General features: G+C 36.7%; 1 protein-coding gene across 7 annotated transcripts in view; it reads left to right on the top strand.

Moving 5' to 3' along the window:
- LRBA (LPS responsive beige-like anchor protein) overlaps nt 1–19,897 on the top strand; it is a 757,395-nt gene that overhangs the window by 158,596 nt on the left and 578,902 nt on the right. For all 7 annotated transcript variants that reach the window (XM_024977540.2, XM_024977539.2, XM_024977542.2 and 4 more), the window contains exons 23-26: nt 13,658–14,713; nt 15,671–15,843; nt 16,701–16,854; nt 17,269–17,449. In XM_024977540.2, the coding sequence (XP_024833308.1) occupies nt 13,658–14,713; nt 15,671–15,843; nt 16,701–16,854; nt 17,269–17,449 (1,564 nt within the window). The remainder of the gene's footprint in view (nt 1–13,657; nt 14,714–15,670; nt 15,844–16,700; nt 16,855–17,268; nt 17,450–19,897) is intronic.

Consider the following 19,897-nt stretch of genomic DNA (forward strand, 5'->3'; position numbering starts at 1 on the left):
TAGATGTTAAGTTAATTAAGAATGTTTTCCATGTGTTAGTATGATATTTATAGAGATTAAGAGGATACTGATTGTTTGGAAAGTTTCTCTTTAAATTGCATCCTCACTTGGTGTTAATAAGAAAGTGTTGTTCAAAAGTCATTTTATGAAAGAGTGAGGCTTCTTTTTATGTTTACTAGTATTGCTTACTTAAGATGGTGAACTTTAGACCAAAAGTTGCAATTTTTATGTAACATCTGAATATTAGACCAATTAAAATTCTAGGAAGAAATAACTGAGTGAATTAATTTGCTTTTCATATTATGGGTTTCTCAAAAACTCTGTTCAGAAAAATTGGTGGAAATAATTTTTTTTAAATATATTGAAATTAATTTAAAATATACACAGACATGCACACATACATGTAGTTGAAAAGATCCAGAGTCAGTAATAGTTAAAGCAGTAAAATCAGATTTTATTCAGGAACTCTTGTAATAGGGAGAAAAATCCTGAGTATAGAGCTCAGCTCAACTCTGAATACAAGGAGAAGTCTCGGTTTTATAGCTAAGGAGCAGAGTAGAAGGGAGGAAGGTCTTCAGTGAATGGAAAATAAAGAAGAGGAGCCATCTGGGTGGCCAGATTCTAGTTAACCAGACTTTAACAGGACTCTTGCTGAAGGCAGGCCAGGCTGATTAGATACCATCCATGAACAGTGGGAAGTGAGGAACTGCTCAAATGTCTGGCAAGGACAGAGGGCCTAGTTGAGACAGGGGTTCAGAGGAACCTTAATAAAGTTTGGTTAAGGAGAGAGTCTTTGTCAGTACAAACAAAAATACAGTTGTACTGCTTTTAAATTTGTTGTTTCTGCTTCCTTGGCAGTTTTTATATAGGTATGTTCAATTTTTTGTTATTTATTCTTTTGGTTTTTTTGTAGTGGGCTTATTTTAAGCTTTCTGTGAACAGAATAGTAAGATTTACAAGTCAATTCCATTTGAAAATAATTTTTTAATTTGTCTGTGTAAAACACACAGTTGCCTTTTAAAACAGTGAATACATAAAGCTTACCCTTACGTGTATGATAAAATTTTCCTTCTTTCTCATGATTCACAAAGCCTTTGTAGTTCAATACCTCCTTACGGTTGATATACTTACTTACTATTTTTATTGCTCATCACTCCCAGAAATGCTTTAATCTTGTTGCTTTACCAGATAACTCAGTATCTTGAATTTTCTTTCACCATCTTTCTTACACATCATTTCGTACACACATCTTCTTAAATTTCTTCTGCACGATGTCTCCCCTTGCTCTTAATCTTGCTCTTCTCTTTCTTGCAAATAAGTAATCATTAATGAGGGCCAAACTTCAATGTCAGCCCCTTCTTGGTACCTCCAGGTGTTTCTAGGCACAGTTGTGTGTTTTCCGTATACTGCCAGTAGTATCTAAATTTTACTTTGAATTACTTGAAATTTTTAAAGCATTCCCAGAGGGCACACAGAAGGCATGAACATATAGAAAAATGTAATTCCTAGAATAGGAAGATTCAACATCATAAAGTTATAATAGCTTTTCTTTAGGTTTTAAAGAAATTTCTTTAGGTTGTTTTATAAAGCTAATGAAATCCCAAGGAAATGCCAATTAACCATTTTTCTTTTGGAGGGGAAAAAACAGAGGAAGGTAATTATTAAGGAACAGTAAAACAAAATAAACAAGTAAAAATATCCAGGAAGATTCTGTAAAAAGAGCAACTAGAAGGAACTAAGTCTACTGAGGACTAAGTTACATGACTAGGTGTCAGTAATTTAAAAGATGCATTATTGACACATGAAGAGATGGGCTGACCAGGGGATTAGAAGAGAAAGTCCAGAAATAAACAAAATTACATATAAGTATTTAGTATATTGTACAGGATATGTCTCAAATCACCAGGCAAAATTTTAAACTATCCATGAATAATGTTGGGACAATAGAGGAAAAAAGTTGGAATATGATGAAATTTAACGTATGGATCAATTAAATGGACAGTGATGCAGATGGAGGGAGGAAGCATAAAAGTACAGAAGAAAAGACATAATTCTTCTGTAAACTTTTGTGTAAGAATTTTCTCAGTATGACTTAGATCTAGAACCATTAAAGAAAAAAGACTAATTTTTTTTAACTACATTAAAACATGCAAAATGCTTTGTGACCAAAAAACAAATAATACCATAGGCAAAGTCAGAAAGGCAGACGACAAATTGAGAAAACTATTTAGGACCAGATCAAAGATAGCATTCCTTTTATATAAACTTCTCCTAGAAATAGAGAGGGAACAACAGCCTAATAGGAAGATGGACAAAAGACATGATCAAACAACCCATGGAAAACTGAGTAAAAAGTACTTTAGATTTATGAAAAGATTCTGAACCTATTCATTGTAAGGGACTGCAAAGTAAGAGAGTTCACCAGGGTATATTAAGTGACAAAAGAAAGTGTGAAACAGGGTGTGTAGTGGATATTAGTGAGTAAAACAGGTGGGCAAGTGAGCATTTGTATTTGTCTATATATGCACAAAAGTACTCTGGAAAGATACATAAGAAATTAATAACTGATTGCCTGACTTTTGGGGAATTGTGCAGGTGAGGACCAGTGGTGGGAGGGAGATTTCTAGGCTGTCTACTCTTTTATATTGGAATCATGTGAATTTTAGAGGAGAAATTCTTCCTTGACTCTCTTAAGATTCCTGACTGGACCTGAAAATTAACAGAGATTATCAAGAGAAAAGCATATGAGTTTATTTAATATATTTTACACCAAGTGGGTGTTTTCATGAGGAGGTGAAGACCCAAAGAAACAGTGAAGTCTGAGCGTTTTTATATTAGATTTGACGAAGGGTGGAAAATCTTGGATAAACATGGGAGGGCAAAGTGTATAAGGACAGTGCACTGTGGGAAAACGGTCAGGGACTGTGCATTCGGATTCTTCTCGGCATCCCTCTGTTGTTGAGATGAGGGTGCGCTTTTTCCTTTGGGTTTTACCTACCTCTCACATAAGAAGCTTCAGGGACAAGGGAGTGATTGAGAGTCCTTATAACCTGCTTCAGGGGAGGATGAAGAGGGCAGCATCTTTCTTATACACACTGTTTCTGAAATTCCTTCATCTTAAAAAATAGTGTGCCGGTGTTCCATATTTTGGGATAGTGTGTTGTGAATTCCATTAAAATATACTACCTACTTAAAAAAAGTTTTGAGTGTATTACACGGTGAGTATATAGTGCTTATTACATACGTGACTTGTTTTCCTCACTGAATTGTTTCTCTTTGTTATTGAACATATAATGTTTTGGTAACTAATTCTTTTAGGTGGTTTTCTTAGAATGGGTTAGGCTTTATGCTTGATATCCCTCTAATCAGGTTGTTATTAGGGTAGCATTTAAACTCTTAGGTTTGACCAGAATATTTAGATTTTTAACCAGGATATTTTGCATAAAATAGATCAGTAAATATGTATAAACTTATCAGATCAGATCAGTCGCTCAGTCGTGTCCGACTTTTTGCGACCCCATGAATCGCAGCACGCCAGGCCTCCCTGTCCAACACCAACTCCCGGAGTTCACTGAGACTCACGTCCATCGAGTCAGTGATGCCATCCAGCCATCTCATCCTCTGTCGTCCCCTTCTCCTCCTGCCCCCAATCTCTCCCAGCATCAGAGTCTTTTCCAATGAGTCAACTCTTCGCATGAGGTGGCCAAAGTACTGGAGTTTCAGCTTTAGCATCATTCCTTCCAAAGAAATCCCAGGGCTGATCTCCTTTAGAATGGATTGGTTGGATCTCCTTGCAGTCCAAGGGAATCTCAAGAGTCTTCTCCAACATCACAGTTCAAAAGCATCAATTCTTTGGCGCTCAGCCTTCTTCACAGTCCAACTGTCACATCCATACATGACCACAGGAAAAACCAAAGCCTTGACTAGATGGACCTTTGTTGGCAAAGTAATGTCTCTGCTTTTCAATATGCTATCTAGGTTGGTCATAACTTTCCTTCCAAGGAGTAAGCATCTTTTAATTTCATGGCTGCAGTCACCATCTGCAGTGATTCTGGAGCCCAGAAAAATAAAGTGTGACACTGTTTCCACTGTTTCCCCATCTATATCCCATGAAGTGATGGGACCAGATGCCATGATCTTCGTTTTCTGAATGTTGAGCTTTAAGCCAACTTTTTCACTCTCCACTTTCACTTTCATCAAGAGGCTTTTTAGTTCCTCTTCACTTTCTGCCATGAGGGTGGTGTCATCTGCATATCTGAGGTTATTGATAATTCTCCCGGCAATCTTGATTCCAGCTTGTGTTTCTTTCATCCAGCGTTTCTCATGATGTACTCTGCATATAAGTTAAATAAACAGGGTGACAATATACAGCCTTGACGTACTCCTTTTCCTATTTGGAACCAGTCTGTTGTTCCATGTCCAGTTCTAACTGTTGCTTCTTGACCTGCATACAGATTTCTCAAGAGGCAGGTCAGATGGTCTGGTATTCCCATCTCTTTCAGAATTTTCCACAGTTTATTGTGATCCACACAGTCAAAGGCTTTGGCATAGTCAATAAAGCAGAAATAGATGTTTTTCTGGAACTCTCTTGCTTTTTCCATGATCCAGCGAATGTTGGCAATTTGATGTCTGATTCCTCTGCCTTTTCTAAAACCAGCTTGAACACGGTTCACATATTGCTGAAGCCTGGCTTGGAGAATTTTGAGCATTACTTTACTAGCGTGTGAGATGAGTGCAATTGTGCAGTAGTTTGAGCATTCTTTGGCATTGCCTTTCTTTGGGATTGGAATGAAAACGGACCTTTTCCAGTCCTGTGGCCACTGCTGAGTTTTCCAAATTTGCTGGCATATTGAATGCAGCACTTTCACAGCGTCATCTTTCAGGATTTGGAATAGCTCAACTGGAATTCCATCACCTCCACTGGCTTTGTTCGTAGTGATGCTTTCTAAGGCCCACTTGACTTCACATTCCAGGATGTCTGGCTCTAGGTCAGTGATCACACCATCGTGATTATCTTGGTCATGAAGATCTTTTTTGTACAGTTCTTCTGTGTATCTTGCCACCTCTGCTTAATATCTTCTGCTTCTGTTAGGTCCATACCATTTCTGTCCTTTATCGAGCCCATCTTTGCATGAAATGTTCCTTTGGTATCTCTGATTTTCTTGAAGAGATCTCTAGTCTTCCCCATTCTGTTGTTTTCCTCTATTTCTTTGCATTGATCACTGAAGCAGGCTTTCTTATGTCTTCTTGCTATAAGCTTATAAATACTTAAAATTTGCTTATAATTATTATGTCTTAATGCCATTATTGTTGTAAGCTGTTGCATCAGAGTCTCTATAAAAGATTTCCTGTTGTGTGGTTATGATTATTTTGAGCTATGCTTCCTAATATCCCATATGGGAAGATTCAGCTGTTTTTGAAGAAAAATGTGTCTTATTTATCAGCTATGGAAAGGTTGGTAACTTAAGAAGTTAACATATCATATACAGCTGTTATTCCAAAGGAAAATAACATCCAATAAAAAGGATGAATTTGCTTACAAAAGGAAAGCTAATTCCTAAACATTGTTAATGTTTAAAACAACCTAAATTTTATAGGTAAAATTTTTTAATACATAGGTTAGTAATGCTGATCTCTTAATATATTGCATTCATCTTTTATCTCCTAATTAGTAAATTTGAGTGTCTATTAAGTTGAAAGTAATGGCTAAAGAAACATTATAGTTATTAGCTCATGAGTATATTTCAGAGAAGAAGAGTCGGACATAACTGAGCGACTTCCCTTTCACATTTCACTTTCATGCGTTGGAGAAGGAAATGGCAACCCACTCCACTGTTTTTGCCTGGATCCCAGGGACAGGGGAGCCTGGTGGGCTGCTGTGTGTGGGGTCACACAGAGTTGGACATGACTGAAGCGACTTAGCAGCAGCAGCATGAGTGTCTTTAACTAGTAGCTTACAGTAGTGATTTCCAAACATGGCAAACAGCTATAGATTAGCTATCAAACGATTGGGAAGATTAATGACTAGTCTTTTAGTGAAGTAATTTAGAACAATATCTGGTAATTAATTAGGAATTATCAGTCACAAATACTTTTAGGAAAACAGTATCAAAAAAGATAACAACAGTGATAATTACTCAGTTGCCATTTAGGTTTTCAACTACTGGAGTAAATTAAAAGGTTTAAAAATCAACTTCAAAAATTTAAAATGCGTTTCTAATATTCATATTTGCAATAAAAAAGAATAAACAAATTGCTTTGCTTAGGGAAGATAAAGCACTGTTTTAGAACAGATTTGACTACAAATCTGTTTATCACAAAAGAAAATACATTCCTGTGGCACATTAAGTATACCTTTATGAAACTGTACTTTGTGTTGAATTGCAATGTGTATTATAGGAACCATCTCCTTGTGCTTGAAAATTTAATACTAAATGTTATTTGTTAACCTATCTTTTCAAATGGCCAGTTCAAAGTTTCTGTCCTCAGCATGAATACAGTTAGAATGTGAGAAAGAACTACATTACAGAGACATACGTATTGTGTTTTACCTTTAGAATGAACAGAATCTTAGCAAGTGATTGAAAGACAGTCATGGGAAGTTGTAACTTAAGTGAATACTGTTCAGAGCAACATGAAAAGTCTCTCTTTAAGAGAGAGTTTGTGATAGCAAAAATACGTATCTTCTATTGGCCCTGAAGGGGACATGGGAATCCAAGAGGAATTCTTCAAGTTGTTTATGAACTTGCAAGGAACGTCGCTGCATAGAGCACTGCAGTGGGCTGCAGGTATTATGAAAGTTTTGTTTCCCTGTTACTACGATGTTAGTAATCTTAATAAAAGCATTAACATAAAAGTGAATGATTTTTTTCAGGACTCTTTTTCATTTATTTTTTTCTATTAAGTTTTTATCCTATTATGCTGTATTTGCTGTGTGCTCAGTCACGTAATCATGTCTGACTCTTTGCAACCCCATGGCCTATAGCCCGCCAGGCTCCTCTTTCCATGGGATTCTCCAGGAAAGAGTACTGGAGCGGGTTGCCACTTCCTACTCCAGGGTATCTTCCTGACCCAGGGATTGAAAACCCATGTCTTGTGCCTCCTGCATTGTCAGGTGGATTCTTTACTACTGTGCCACCTGGGAAGTCCATTTGTATTCTATTACCAAATAAAAATATACATATATATATATATATATATATATATATATATAGATAGTAGTTAGATGTGATCACATAGATCAGATATTAAGTTCTTGAAATGTCCATTAAATTCCTGTTGTATACCATTTTAAGATGATGACTAACATTCTTTGTAAAAATATATTGAACAAGTATAATCATAACAATTTGAAATTTTTCCATACTGTTTTAACATACCGAATGAGTTTTATTGTGGAAGTAATGTAGGTTCTAACTTTTTAGTCTCAAATCTGTTTTATTTATTCTTCAAAACGGTGCTGTTTAGTATAGGCACGTACTTGTTTTGAAATGGATGGCGGTTTTTTACTGTTAAGTTTCTTTTGTAGCAGTTGAACTAGGGGATAGCAGTTCCTCCTCACCTTAGGAGTGTAGCTGTTGGTCTTAACGTAGGGTGAAAATTTATCCTTACTATACAGTGTCTCAGTTTGTTAGTTGAGTTAAGCTGGCAAGTCAAACCACTAACATTTAATGCATTTTGTGTTGAAACTCAACATAAACATGCCATGAAAGGATTTTGCAAAAATACAAAAATACCCAGAATAGAGGGAAGAGGAGTGCGGTAAATAACAGTCAAGTTTAGAGTCTATGGATCAGCTGGGTAAGTTGTATTAATTTAGGTTTGGGGTAAGTAAGTCATAAGCTTAGTATGGGGAAGCCAAAAATCAACTTCATTTTCATTAAAAAAAAAAAAAGTCTCACATTTCTCAGAACTGGCTCCCTCAACTGTTTGAAGCTTAAGATTACCGCTTGTATGTGCTGTCGGACACGACTGAGCGACTTCACTTTCACTTTTCACTTTCATGCGTTGGAGAAGGAAATGGCAACCCACTCCAGTGTTCTTGCCTGGAGAATCCCAGGGACAGGGGAGCCTTGTGGGCTGCCGTCTCTGGGGTCGCACAGAGTCGGACAGGACTGAAGCGACTTAGCAGCAGCAGTGCTGCAAGGAAAAACCATTAAAAAGATTAAGTAGAACTTTGATTTTGACATCTTGATACTTTCCCCTACTCTATGCTATTGGAAAACAACCCCAACCTATTCTTCGAGACTTTTAGGGAGGGTAACACAGAGGATCACCGGTCTTGTTTTATATTAGCAAATGGGAAGGGTGATTAAGAGACTATGTGTTGAATTCAAAGGTGACACTTCCATCCCCTGCGCCCCACGTGGTTCCTAAAATACAGACACCAGACCATTACCTTGCAGGCAGGACCCCGAGTGTGTGGCTTTGGGTTGTCTGTGTCCCTTCCTGTCCTAGGCCCCGCCCAGATCATTCTGTGGTAGAGGTAAAAGTTGATTACCCGCTGTACTTTGTAAAAAGTTAAAAAGCTTTTTAACCTCTTGGCCTTTAGCCCCGCCTTGTGTTAATCATGAGGAAAGAACCAAGTTATACAAGAAAGTTAAGGAAAGCATCTCACTCAGGAGATAGAAACAAAGCAGATAAAAGGCAGTTCAGAGAAAACAGATGATATAAAGAGAAGAAAGAAGATGGAAGAAAAGCAGCTAACATCCTCGGACAAATGAGGAGAGATTCTAAGACATGAAACCAGAACTGAATCCTATTCTGTTTGATGTTAATAATAGACAAAGAACCACCACAGCACCTATTGAAAATTAATGATAGTTGTAATAATGTTAAGCACATACATAGCTTATTTTGTATATTGTATCATTTTAAGCATTTTACATACAAAAACTCATTTAATCTTTCAATGAGTACATGCTAATAATGTGTTACTATTACTGTACTGTTAAGGAAGCAGTTAACAGTAAAACCTCTTGCCAGTGCAAAAATATCCTCTCCTTAAAATGCAGAGAAGAATTTGTTGTTGTTGTTGTTCAGTTGCTAAGTCATGTCTGACTCTTTGCGACCCCATGGACTGCAGCATGCCAGGCTTCCCTGTAGAAAAGAATGTAACGTTATTATTACTAAAAAAAAAAGCATTACATTAGAATATGATGTGTGTATATCATACGCAATCCACCAAGGAGATTACAAAGGAAAAAATAAATTTCATTCTTTTATATGGCTGGATATAATCCATTACATACATTTTCTTATTTTTATTAAAAAAAATAAATTCTTATGTATTTTTGACAAACTGGAGGTTACATCTTGGAGGCAAGCACATAGGCTTAAATTCTTATAGAGACAGGGCACCATCATGCTTGATGTGTTTGAAAGGAATGGCTCCAATGCCCTCAGGAAAGACATCCTAGGGTTACAAAACTAGCAAGAGGCTTATTATCTTTTAAAAAGGTTTAAATACATCTCCACGTACCAGAGAAAATATTTCCAACTTCAAGTTTTCTATAGGAAAAACCACAGGGGAGAGAGGAACTTTCCTTTCCCTTTTGACACCAGAGAAATTTAAAATATGAAGTTTGTATTTACCTTTCTTAGGAAAAATATGAGCAGCAGAAAAGTGAGGTGACTAATGCAGAGTCACATAAGAGTGAAAACGTGTGGAAAAGTGGAAAACGTGTTCAGTGGGTAGATGAGGCACTTTCCAGATAATAGAACCAAAAGACAAAGCAGATGGAAAATCGAGAAATGGTAAGAAGAGTAGGAGACCAATCAGTGCATTGTCAAAAAACAGAAATCCCGGGGAGTGAGAACAGGGGAGAGAGAGGGGACGGGGGTATAAACTAAGTTATTCAAGAAAAATTCTCAGAACCAAAGGATATTCATTAGTAGGTTGGAAGGGCCCAGTGGGTATTTAGCACCATGGGTCAAAATAGATCCGTACCAAGAATTGTTGTGGGAATTGCAAAGCACTAGGAACAAAGAGAAGACTTTGTAAAATTTCACGAAAAAGAACAAAGTAAGTAAAAATAAGTCATATGAAGGTTCACAAATCAGAAATACCTCTCAGACTTCCCAACAATAAACACAGAAAGAAGAAGACAATCAAGACATAACTTCCATATTCTGAAGGTAGATTTTTTCCACCCTGTGATTTTATCTGACCTTCAAGTGTGAAGGTAGAGGAAGTTTACCCTTTGGTCTTAAAAATTTCAAGCGGACAGTGGAGGATATACTGCACCCAAAGGGGAGACTAGAACAAAGAAGATACGGGATATAAGAAACAGGAGAGAGATGAAGGGATCTCCAGGATTCCAGCAAAGGGAGGTCGCAGGATGGCGGCATTGTAGTAGCCTTGTGATAGTCCATCTCAACTGGAATAGTTTGACTTAAGATACAGTTATAGGGGGAGCTGTTATTACTGAAATGCCAGGTGCCTTTGTAAGATCTTTTTAAAGCCTGAGGACAAATTTCCCACAGGAGATGGGTGCGTGTCCTTATGACTGCTTGTCTTGACAGTGTGGTGAATAGTTGCTGTTCTCTCTAGTCCTGCTCCCTGCATCACCTGAAGATTCTCACTTCACCCCTCAAACATGGGATCTGTTGTGCTCTGCTCTGAGAGTAGAATTGTAAGCTGAGAACTGGCAAATATAAGAGTTTTTGTTGGACCTTATTTATGCTAAATACCCACTACCTGGCCCCCACTGGCCCTCAGAGATCTTTTATCCTTTGTATTTCCCGGTGTTTCCTAACGACCTTGCCTATAGACATAAATGGTCTTCTGTATCCTCTTAGAGAAGCCGGAACCTGCTGGGTACACAGGTCCTGTGTGGTTTTCTTTTCCGGGAGCCTTTAGTTAACTCTGGGAATGTTGGTCTTTCTTTTAGTTGGCTAGGTTTATGCTCTACTTAGTATCTCAAACTAAACATTCTAGGTATGTTTACTATATAGGTAGTAAACTATTAAAGTAGGAAACAATAAATAGAAATACAAGGATGGTGATTTCCTCTTGTTGGGAGTTGGTGAGGTTCAGAGTACAATTGAGGATGGGCGCATAGTAGAATTGCAAGGTATGTTCTGTTCCTTGCCATGGGTATAAAAATTGCATGGGGCTAAAAAATTGCTCTTTAACCGTACATGTAGATTGTATATATTCATACTTATTGATACATTTTATAATAAAAATTTTAAAAATCCTCAATTTGAGTAAAGTCAAACCCATGATTATTCAAAACTGAACTCATTCTATAATACTGTTGTGTTACACATGATTATGTATTAATATGTCATGACAGATATTATAGCATGTATGGCAGAATACAATTCAAAGTCTGGTACACAGTTTATGGTTCTCTGCAACCGTAAAGCACTGGCTCCATCTCTCACCTCATCGTCTGCAGTCCTCTGGTGGTTTCTTGTTCCTGAAACATACCAAACTTACTTTGGCTCCAAGGCCTTTGCATTTGTTTTTCCTTCAGCCTGAAACTTTTTCGATATTCGTGTAACTTTCTTTCTCACTTTCTCTGTTCAAACATCTCCAGAGACCTTGCCCAGTTTCCCTAGTAAAGCATACCTCCCACCTAGATTTTCTTCTTCAGTTATTCTGCACCCCCCAGCCTTTTTCTTAAAATTGTCTTACTATTACTTGACATTATCTTATATGTTTGTGTGTTTATTTTTCACCTATTCCAGTAAACATAGGCACCATGAACATTGTATTGTTCACCACACAGTGTCTGGCGTGCTGTAGATAATTCAGTAAATTTTTCTCGGATGAATAAATGAGGAATTCATCAATTAAAGAACTTAGTTCAAAGATGATATCAGCCTTCTGGGCATTGAAGAAATTGATATTTTTTAATGTTATTATGCCATTTTACTCTTTAGTGTTGAATATAAGCATTTCATTTTGAAATACTCAAAAAAGTTCCCCACATATTCAAAATTGGAAAATATTTATTTCCTAAACATTTTATTTTTAGGTATACCACATTATGGGGAGACCTAGGTTTGATCCCTCAGTTGGGAAGATTCTCTGAAGGAGGGCATGGTAACCCACTCCAGTATTCCTTCCTGGAGAATCCCATGGACAGAGGAACCTGATGGGCTACAGTCTGTGGGGGTCGCAAAGAGTCGGATATGACTGACAACTAACACTTTCACTATACTCCATTATGGCAAGACTGTGCTGTACTTGTCATACGTAAAGGCCAGTTAACAGCTGTAGAAGGAACTGTGTACATTGTGCATTATTTATAGTTTTGTTTGTATTATATCTGCCTGCATACATACTTGCATTCACAGGCCTTCAGAAAGGCCTGTGAATCTTTGGGCATGAAAAATCATCTTTTCTTCTTTTTTATCTACCATCATCCTCCCGTACTAGGGCTCAATAAAGGTTTGTTGACTACAAGGTTCAATTTACTATGCTTATTATAATAATATAGGTTACATAAACACTTCTAGCATTGATAAACTCTAATTATGCCTAAACCTTCTGCATGTATTATATTTACTTTTTTGGGTGATGTTCACATTGAAACGTGCTAGTGACAGTCACATAATGGTGGCTGTGAAAGTGAAGTCGCTTAGTCATGTCCGACTCTTTGCGACGGCATGGACTGTAGCCTACCAGACTTCTCCGTCCATGGGATTTTCCAGGCAAGAGTACTGGAGTGGGTTGCTGTTTCCTTCTCCAGGGGATCTTCCCGACCCAGGGATCGAACCCAGGTCTCCTGCATTGTGGGCAGAAGCTTTACCCTCTGAGCAACCAGGGAAGATTCCAGTGGTGGCTATAGTGTAATAACATGTGATGAAATAACATCATAAACCTTTGACATTAAAATCACAGCGCTCTCTTTTATACTTAAACCTTGAAATTCTTCCATTTAGTTGGGCAAAATGCTAATAAGCATGATATGGGTATGTTCACAGGGTTGAGTATATAGTAATCGCTTATGTACAGCTCTACAAGTGGATGGATGAATTGCATGGGTGAATTAACTGGAACTTTCAGACCATTTGTGATCAGTTCAGCTTCGAAAATTATGTTTGACCTTTGGGGAATGGTTGGATCTTTTTATTTCATTGCTAAAAATTTATATTCTTTACCTTAGTATGAAGTTGTTTTCATAGCTAAATAAATGCAGAGAGAGCTATAATATATAATATATATAATATTTAAGTATATAATTTGCATCATATATGAAGTGAACATAACTGATGTTTTTGATCTCTGCTGAGAATAAATCATGGGAAAATGTGTTTTCATTGCTTCTTAAACAATATATTACATAGTGCACAGAGCACTTTCTAATGGTTCATACTTAGATCCTGGTACAAGTTATACAGGTTAGTAGAATAATGTACTGTTTTCCTATACATATGTCTTAAAAATATAATCTAAATAACTGTGTTCTTGTTATTGATTGATGCCATGCTACCTGTTAGCATTGATTAGCTGTAATTTTTTTGATGATTTAGATTTTTGTGGTTGTTACCTTTTATTTATCATTTGATATTATAGGAAAATTATCTCTTGCATCATATAAACCATGTGTTGGAAAAATTGAACATTTAAATTTTATGTTTTGTTTGCTCTGTTCATTTATTTTTTGTGTGTATTTTGACTCCTTGTATATTTTTCCTCTAGGTCACTTTTGAAATACACAAAGAAAACCTTGCCAGTATATTAAGGGAACACCAGGGAAAAGTTGATGAAGAAACAGGGCATTGTTCTTCAAGTCCAGTTCAAGCAGTCTCTGGCATTAGCAGGGAGGTTAATGTTTCTGTAGGATCCCAACAATCAGATACAAAGGATTCTCCTGTGTCTTCTGATATCACTAGAAATAGTGATGAAAAGTCAAGTATTGGACAGACAAGTTCAGTAGAATCTGCATCCAACACTGAACTGCAAATTCCTGCTACATCTGATGAAGAAAGGACAACTGGGCCAGAAAATGAGGAGTTACTGGATGAAGTCCCTTTAGAAGAAACACTGATAAATGAAACAGTTAATGCAGATAATTTAGACGGGTCTTCTGACATAACAGAAGCTGCAACCATTTCCTCTGATTCTTTCACAACCGGCAAAGATACAGTGACTGTCAATGAGGTAACTGCTTCCATCAGTTCTCCTTCAGAAGAAGATGCTTCAGAGGTGCCAGAATTATTAGAAAAGTCTATAGTAGAGGAAGATGATGATGATTATGTAGAACTGAAGGTAGAATGTAGTCCTATTGAGGAAGCCAGTCTCCCCACAGAGCCCCAAGACAATAGTTTGTCTCCAGGTGCTTCTGAAGCCAGTGAGAGAGGGGATGTGTTTAGTAATGACCATAAATTAATATTTCAAGAGGAAGAGGCTGTAAGTAAGAAACAGACTGACAGTGAAACTCAAGATCCTGAAGATTCTGGAATCTTGCCTATGACAGCACCAGGGACTTCAGTTACCCCAGCAGATGTGACTGCTTCCCAAGCAGCTGTACATCCGGACATTGCTCATACGCTGGAGGAACGGGAGAAGACTAACTCCACTGGAGAAACCAAACTAAATAGTGATTCTCATGGGAATATCTTTGAGTCTCCTACTACTTCTGAGCATAAGATTGCTAAGTTGGATGTTTCCAGTGTTGCCACAGATACTGAGAGACTGGAATTGAAAGCCAATACAAACATGGAAGTGTCCCAGCCTCCTCAACCTGCGCTTGAGGTGATTATATTTATTATTTCCTTGAACTGTATTTGCATTGAGTTGAAATAGAACAAGTGTATATACTTACATTTTATTTTGTTTTAAAGTTGGTTGATAAGCTGTTTGCGATTACATAAATGTGGTGAGTATGAAGATTTTATTTCTTATCTTTAGCAGGGTTTGATTTTTAGTGTAAGTTTGTTAAATGGCAGCTTTTATTGTTAGTTTCACTACAGTATCATTAAAAGTTACTACTTTCAGGTTTCACTGTTAGCCTATTTTTAGCTTTTATAAAGCAAACATTGGAAATACTTTCCTTTTACCCTTTATTTGATGACCCCAGTCGTAGTTACGACATTAGTTTTTCTGCTACCTTCCTGCAGAACCACCTGCTTTGTATAATTTTATGTACAAAATATGCAGTATAAAATTGTTCCATGAGGTCTGTTTGTGAGCGGCAGGAGCCTTTGTGAGATTTAGAGGCATAGCTTTCTTCTTGACCAGTATCTCAGAGGGATCCATGAACCACTGAGGTTCCATGTTGTCATTTCCCACTTGATTCAACTCTTACTGCTCTTCTTCTTCCTTTTTTATTGGTTTGGTCTTCATTCTTTTGTCTTTATTTTTGTTTTTTCTTAATTCTAGCTAATTTATAATCTAGATGCAGCCTTTCTTTTATGTCAATACTGAAAATCCAAAACTTCTTGATTCATGTATAAAATGCTGTATTAACTGGTGATAACACTAACATGGTTCCAGGCCAGTTACTGCTGAATTGTGCTGGTTTAGCATTTTTTGTAACTTTGCTTTAAATGTATCATTGTTATTATTCATTAATAATTTTTCTCTGATTTGGTTTCTTAGTGTCTTGAAATGTGAGTATTTGTTAGATGAATTGCATAGACTGTATTAGATGTTAATGCCTTCTTTTGCAGTTGAACTTACTTTATTACTCTTTTTAACTTTCTCTATTAGATGTCAAGGCAACAGGAGCAGCCTGGGCAAGGAACAGCCGACACAGTTAACGGACAAAGGAGGGATTCCAGGTCTATGTTCCGTATTCCTGAGTTCAGATGGTCTCAAATGCATCAACGTTTGCTCACTGACCTATTATTTTCAATAGAAACAGACATACAGATGTGGAGAAGGTTTGTCCATTTATTTATTATAGAAGATGTATATAAATTTTAGTCTTTGTTTTCAAAGAAATTTATTTAGTTAACATTCTGTAGTTAACTGTAGTCATTTGGTTCAAAAGTAGGATATAAATTATTTCTATGGTAGGGTTTTATTGAATTAATGTTTATTCTCTTACAAAAGTGAGGTATTGTATTAGAGTACAAAAACTTGAAAATCAGAGATTTTTCTTTCAAAATATTTGCTGATGATTTTCTGTGACATATTTTATATCATATAATTTGCCTGAATGTAGGTCTACCAAATGCATTTATTTCTAGAAGAAGTAAAAAAATAGGATTTAGATAAAATATCTAATTTTCCAATGTGTTTTTACTATAAAAAGTCTGTGTATTTTAGATTATCCTCCATTGTGTGATTTATGATTTTTAAAAGTGCCTAATTTGTTTATTGTTAGTTGTATTCTACTCTTACTCTGTTTAAAAACATTCCATGGCATTATCTAAGAAAATGTTACTAGAAAATTCATTTTTAATAGCACATGTAGCCCCATTTACCTCTTAGTTTTTGTTGCTTCAAATTTTGCTCCTAATTTAGGGTAATTTAGTTCAACTTTTATATTAAGTGTGAGATCAATAGTATTTATTGTTCAGAACTGAAAAACAGCACAGATAGTAACCATTGATATGGAATGGTCTACATATTCTGAGGAAGTATACACCCCCCAAAATGCCTGCTGCATCATTATATTTCCTCAGCTTTCGAGATGAGGCAAAAAAAGCACCCTCTTATCCTCCCTTCCCTCAAGTAGGCAAATGTGATTTCCTTTCTTTAGCATTATGAGTAAACATCATTTATCTTTGGACAGCCATTCAACAAAGACAGTTATGGACTTCGTGAATAGCAGTGATAATGTCATCTTTGTACACAACACAATTCATCTCATCTCTCAAGTGATGGACAATATGGTCATGGCTTGTGGGGGTATACTGCCATTGCTTTCAGCTGCTACATCGGCTACAGTAAGGACTTTACTATGTAGAATTGGTGTGAAAACATGATTTGTATGTTCATATTGATTAAAACTTTAATTTGGTGGTTACTGTACATCATAGGTTCTGTAATTCAAAAACAGCAGAATCTGTTATAATTACTTGAAAGGACCTCAGACTCTGTCCCAGGAATGATGGCACTAAAGAATGTTTAATTATCAGGGATGAATTAGTAGTGAGGAATATGACCGACAGTGTTTCACCTGTATGTGTGCTTTTTTTTTTTTTTTTTTTTTTTAGAGGAAATGATAAGGAAATTCCTCTGTTGAACTAGATTTATAAAAGCCAAACTTTTTATAAAATTTAGAAATTTGGGAAATGTATCTCATAAAATTGGATTTTTATCAGAATATATATATAAATGTCAAAATTTATTCCTTACAGCATGAGCTGGAGAATATTGAACCTACTCAAGGGCTTTCAATAGAAGCCTCAGTGACATTTTTGCAGAGATTAATTAGCCTTGTGGATGTACTTATATTTGCAAGTTCTCTTGGCTTCACTGAAATTGAAGCTGAAAAAAATATGTCATCTGGAGGAATTTTGCGTCAGAGTCTCCGACTAGGTGAGCTGTTAAACCCCATTACTTAGGAATTTACTTAAATTTTCATTAATACAGACATATTAAGTTGAATATTTTCTTTCCCCTGTTGGTGGGAAAATATGTGCTAGGCAATTTGTCTTATGATACTTTTTACTTTCCAAAGAGTAAAGGACTGTGTATGCATTGGCTATAGTAGTACTTATAAGGGTGGATCGAGGAGGAGGATATGTTTTGAAAATTCTACAAAGTTGATTCTGGTCAGCATTACTCCCTGCAACCCCCAGTCGCCTTTTGCTTTGAAGTAGTGCTTCTCAAATTTTGATGTGATTTGTACACATGGATCACCAGACGATATTGTTAAAATGCTGATTAGCTTATATAGGTCTGAGATGAGGCCTAAAATTGTCCTTCTAGTAATTCTCAGGTAGTGTTGATGCTGCTTCTCTTAGAAACACACTTCGGTAGCAAGGTTCTAAACTAGCATCGTTCAAGTGTAGCCATTAATCCAAATAAGTTGTGATAAAATAAGTTGTGGTAAAATCTGCTCTTCTCCTGGAGGCAGTTCTTCCTTGAGTTTTTAAGTGATATCTGAAATTCCTTAGGTGAAGAAAAATTATTTTTCTCTATGCAGAATGTTTCCTGTATCTAGTTGTAAATACTGAGACTTTGTTGATGATTTATTTGCTTATTAAATGGAGAGAAGTAGGTGGAGACGGAGAAGGCAATGGCATCCCACTCTAGTACTCTTGCCTGGAAAATCCCATGGATGCAGGAGCCTGGTAGGCTGCAGTCTGTGGGGTCTCTAAGAGTCAGACACGACTGAGCGACTTCACTTTCACTTTTCACTTTCCTGCATTGGAGAAGGAAATGGCAACCCACTCCAGTGTTCTTGCCTGGAGAATCCCAGGGTCGGGGGAGCCTGGTGGGCTGCCGTCTATGGGGTCGCACAGAGTTGGACACGACTGAAGAGACTTAGCAGCAGCAGCAGCAGCAGCAGGTGGAGAAAAGGGGACTAAGAAATGAAAGCAAAATCTTTAGGAACCATGGCCATGTGAAGACAGATTAGACATAAGGTACCTATGAAAATATAATATCAAAAGTGGAAAGTCTAATTAGTTAATAAAATATTTTCCCATATTTAGCAACAACATCTACACTTAGATATTCAGACGTACTTAGATTTTTTTTGTACAATGATTATTTTCACTCAAAATACCATTCAAAGTACTTTTAAACTCAGGATACTCTAAAGAACTTGGTATACTATTTTTAGGGAGTTGTTTTAAAATCTTAGTTAAGAGTCAGATGGTAAGCATGACAAAACAAAAGCTATCATTTACTATTGTTATGTGTCATTTCTGATTTTCACATTGAGTCAGCAGTCGTTTTCTCCCATTCATTCATTTGTATTTTCTTTTATTCATGAGGAAATTTGAGATAAAAGAAGTTAGTTAACTTAATGAAAATTCAGAAGCTCTAAATTGGCAGAGTAGGAATTTGAATATAGTTTTACTAGTATTGCTGTTCTTTCTGTTATAGGATACACCATTAAACTTTATATCAATAATATAATTACAATATTTAGAACCCATTACTTTGTATATGCCATTTTTTAAGCCTCTCCACTTCCTGAAAAGAGTACACTTATAGAATCTAAAGTAGAAGCCTACACTAGCAATGCTTCTCTATACTCAAGAAGTATTAAATTCAGAAACTAGGAGAATACTCTGTCTCCCTCTGTTTTCATAACTATAGAAGAAAATAAAGAAATAATTCAGTGTACTCCAGCACCACATGTTCTCCTTGTTCAGGACCACTTAATAGAACCTGGTGAGCTTGGTCACAGCAGTCCAGATGTTTTGATCCCTGGTCGCCTCACCCCTGTGTTTGTGAAGTTGGAAGTGAGGAGGTCAGATGGCAACAGTAAGAGTAAACTGTGCCGCTGAGACTGACTGACACTAGGCACTCAAATGTGGTTTTTAGCTTTGTAACGCAGAACCAAACTTGATGCTGTACAACCTCTGACAAAAGTAGTTGGAACGTTTTTTGCTGGGCCTGACCCCAGACTGCACAGAGGTGTATTCCATGTTCTCTCTCCCTCCCTCTTCACTGTGTTCCTTCTCTTTTTCCAATTCTGTGGCTCTCTTTGGGCACCTTTCTGAATATTCTCCTTTTTCAATTCCGTGTGTAGTAGCTGTATGAGAGTCAGCTGGTACTTGAAGTTATCACTTACGTTTGCTATTTTGTTCCTAATTTGCTCTCCCATTCTTGTGGAGACAAATACTTTTAGGGCTACCAATTTGGCTGGGATTGGAGATGATTACATGCTATGAATCAATTCATAGACAATTGTGTATTACCTAATTCTTTAAAATTCACAGTTAATATCTGAATAACTTGAGTTAACTGCCTGATAAGTGAGAAGTTTAGAGAGGTAATTTTGGATTGTATATTAATCACAATCTCCTT

This window comes from Bos taurus, chromosome 17, assembly GCF_002263795.3.
Source record: "Bos taurus isolate L1 Dominette 01449 registration number 42190680 breed Hereford chromosome 17, ARS-UCD2.0, whole genome shotgun sequence".
Taxonomy (NCBI): Eukaryota; Metazoa; Chordata; class Mammalia; order Artiodactyla; family Bovidae; genus Bos; species Bos taurus.